General features: G+C 38.9%; 1 protein-coding gene across 1 annotated transcript in view; it reads left to right on the forward strand.

The window, feature by feature from the left end:
- Positions 1-1,926, forward strand: part of LOC108910628 (brachyurin-like) — an 8,535-nt gene extending 6,609 nt beyond the window's left edge. Inside the window, exons 3-4 of the mRNA XM_018715307.1 lie at positions 1,146-1,528; positions 1,691-1,926. Coding sequence (XP_018570823.1) covers positions 1,146-1,528; positions 1,691-1,857 — 550 coding nt within the window. The 3' untranslated portion in view covers positions 1,858-1,926. The remainder of the gene's footprint in view (positions 1-1,145; positions 1,529-1,690) is intronic.
- Positions 1,927-3,064: the final 1,138 nt, after the last annotated feature.

Below are 3,064 nucleotides of genomic sequence, written 5' to 3' on the forward strand. Positions count from 1 at the left end.
AAAAAAATTGAAATAAAAAAAATTACGGGCCGAAAACCCCCTTCACCAACCTAAATGGGACGCATATGATTTGCATGTCGAAAAACGAAGTAGCCCATGTTATTTAACGTAAAAAGTTATGTAAGACTCATACATTTTTTTATATTTATTTGCGACCGTTTCGTCAATAACAGAAAAAAGCTGTTTGAGCCCTTTTAAGGGCATATAACTTCCTAAGGGTGCGTTTTAGGGCACATGTTAATAGGAACTTTTTGGCTTATTTTAATGAGTTATAAATGCAGCAGAAGTTTGGAACCCTATTTTAGAAACACCCTGTATATCGCAGGTCAACTTTTGATACGTTTTTTGAAAGAGCCATCTTCACTCTAGTTCCTGAAAAAAAAAAATAATAATTTCTACCTGTCATACAATCATAATTATGTCAACTACTAGAAGTGACGAAACATAAGAAAAAAAAAATGAAAAGTCGATTATCTGGAAAACTATCAATATTTTAATAGGGATCATAACACAAAGTCCCGTTAATTTTTCACGTAGAATTCGATAATGCCATAAAAATATAGGTTTCCATTTAAAAAAATTAAGTTGGTACCTGTCCAGGAAAAACTGAACTCCCTGTATATGCAAATATATTTTCATTTTGTGCAGCTCGGGAAAGTAGGCAACTCTGTAGAAAAAAAAATAAGTTATATCTTTTATTAACCTAGATATTGGACTTACGCGCACTAGGTGAACACGGTGTATAGGGTGTCCCACTTAAATTAACGAAGTTGGTGTTGACTTCCTGTACAACCGGAAGTGTCGGAATGTTCTAGATATTTTAGTTGTGTTCGCCCTAGGGACTTTGCCGTGTTGTCAAATTTTCAAATTTTTCGGAGCATTACTTTCCTAGATATCGATCGACGCAATTCCCAGTGGGACACCCTATATATTGTTTTGATCAGAAAAAACGGGATTTCAAAAGGGGCCAGTTTGGTTCATTCCTCACAAACGCAACAAACAATAGTTTTTTGTGTACCTTAATATATTTTCCAAATACACAGGTAAAATATGACACTGCACACTTTTAAGGTTCACCCTGTGTGCAACTTAGATCTAGAATCTACATCCACCAGAGTTTACTTTATTTTATTATCACCTTCCAGGGCCTCTAACGTCAATGTCAGACTTGGAGCTCACGCTTTCAACACCAACGAGGCCACCCAGGTGCGCATCACCAGCACCAGCATCAGGAACCACGCCAACTACGATCAGGGCGGTTTCGCCGCCAACGACGTCGCCATCGTCCTCCTGCCTTCCGCTGTAACCCTCAACAACAACATCAGGACTATTTCTCTAGCCCCCGCCAACTCCGGTACATTCGCGGGATCTAGGGCCTTCTTGTCGGGATGGGGAAGGACTTCTGACGCATCCAATGCTGTCTCGGCAGTCTTGCGAGGTGTGAACCTCAACATCATCACCAACGCAGTCTGTGCTCAATCTTACGGCAACAACGTCTTGGCTTCCAGCATTTGCACCTCTGGAGCCGGTAAGTTTTTATAAAAAAAATCATGTGATTTAGCGACATGAACTAGTCTCACAAAAATTGCAGGATAAAAAATATTTTTACGTAATTTTCGCTTAAAAATTAAGGATTTCTTTGTATCCTTAAATTTGTATGGAAGCGCAAGTAAATCTTGTCTGTCCTCAGGTACTGTCGGTGCTTGCAACGGCGACTCTGGTGGCCCGTTGGTGGTTGGCAATGTCCAGGTGGGTGTCGTCTCCTTCGGTTCTACACAGTGCCAAGCCAGAAACCCAACCGTCTTCGCCAGGGTCAGTTCTTTCAGGAACTGGATCTCAACCAACGCCGGTGTCTAAATTTCGACTCGACTTACAGCTGTGTTAAGGAAATATACGATTAAATAAAGAGCATCCTAAAATACCAAACAGGTCTACTTCTTTTATGAAAAATATTTTCCCATTCTATGGATTATCCCCAGCGTAGACGCAACGGTTTGTTACTGTTAATTGTAAACAAACCATTATGACTGATGACGCTAAATTGGCATTCGTACATTTCTCGGTAGCGTCCGTTGTGCGTGTCTGTTATCGTTTCAATTCACTTGCTGCCATCGTTTGATTGTTTCCTTTTCTTCAATGTTCAATCGTACATATTTCATACAAATCAGTTGTTCTCACAACTAAACTTTTTGGCACTTCGTCGAATTACTGGTAAAATTTAATGAGGTTAATCGTTTTATTTCAGAACGCATTGCATTTTATTCCGGAACAAGTTGGCTTTTTTGAAAACGGGTCATGGACATACTCTTTGCAATTCTACATCGAACAATTTATGACGGAATTTCCACATGCCGACGTTGACTATGCACTTTATTAAACCGGAAATGTGCTACTGCCATTAGATTTGCATCCTGCGTTTGCAAACGAAAATCTACCGACAGACCGACAGTGTTTACAGAAAACGTCGTTGATAATAATATGCAGCAACGGATAAGCCTAAGTTCTAGAAAATCTGTATCAAAGTTGTTTAAAATAATATTCTTGACTGAATTATAAACTCAGCAAAAGAATATCCAAATGTTTTTAAGTGATTTAGTGAAAGGTTGTAACTTCGTGAATAATGGCAGTATCAAGAAATAGTCCAAGCGGTAGTGGACTAGGCGGTAGAGGTGTTTTAATATCTCATGAGCCGCGAAATGCGCGAAATTCGTGGCGTATCCGCATGATTCTTCTAATAAGCACGTTGTGAAAACATTGACTCAAAATTAGACCACGTGCCTCATTACAACCAGAAATGAACTAAGGCGCTCGGGCATCAATAAAGTCAACTGGCGAACGTTCGTTATATATATTTTTATTGCTTAAATTAAAATAATAAAGAATAGGGCATTTTATTATGATATTTCTAATCAGAGCAAAGGCTTGTTTATGCTACGAGAGCTCGAGATAGACTGTGAATAATGGATGTAATGTTTTTAGGACGTAGAATAATTTAGGCGACGGTCGGAATTATGTTTCTGCGCATATGAAGGTCAAAGCTCATAAGATTTTAAAACATCTCTAC

The sequence above is a fragment of the Anoplophora glabripennis genome, unplaced genomic scaffold, assembly GCF_000390285.2.
Source record: "Anoplophora glabripennis isolate ALB-LARVAE unplaced genomic scaffold, Agla_2.0 scaffold884, whole genome shotgun sequence".
Taxonomy (NCBI): domain Eukaryota; kingdom Metazoa; phylum Arthropoda; class Insecta; order Coleoptera; family Cerambycidae; genus Anoplophora; species Anoplophora glabripennis.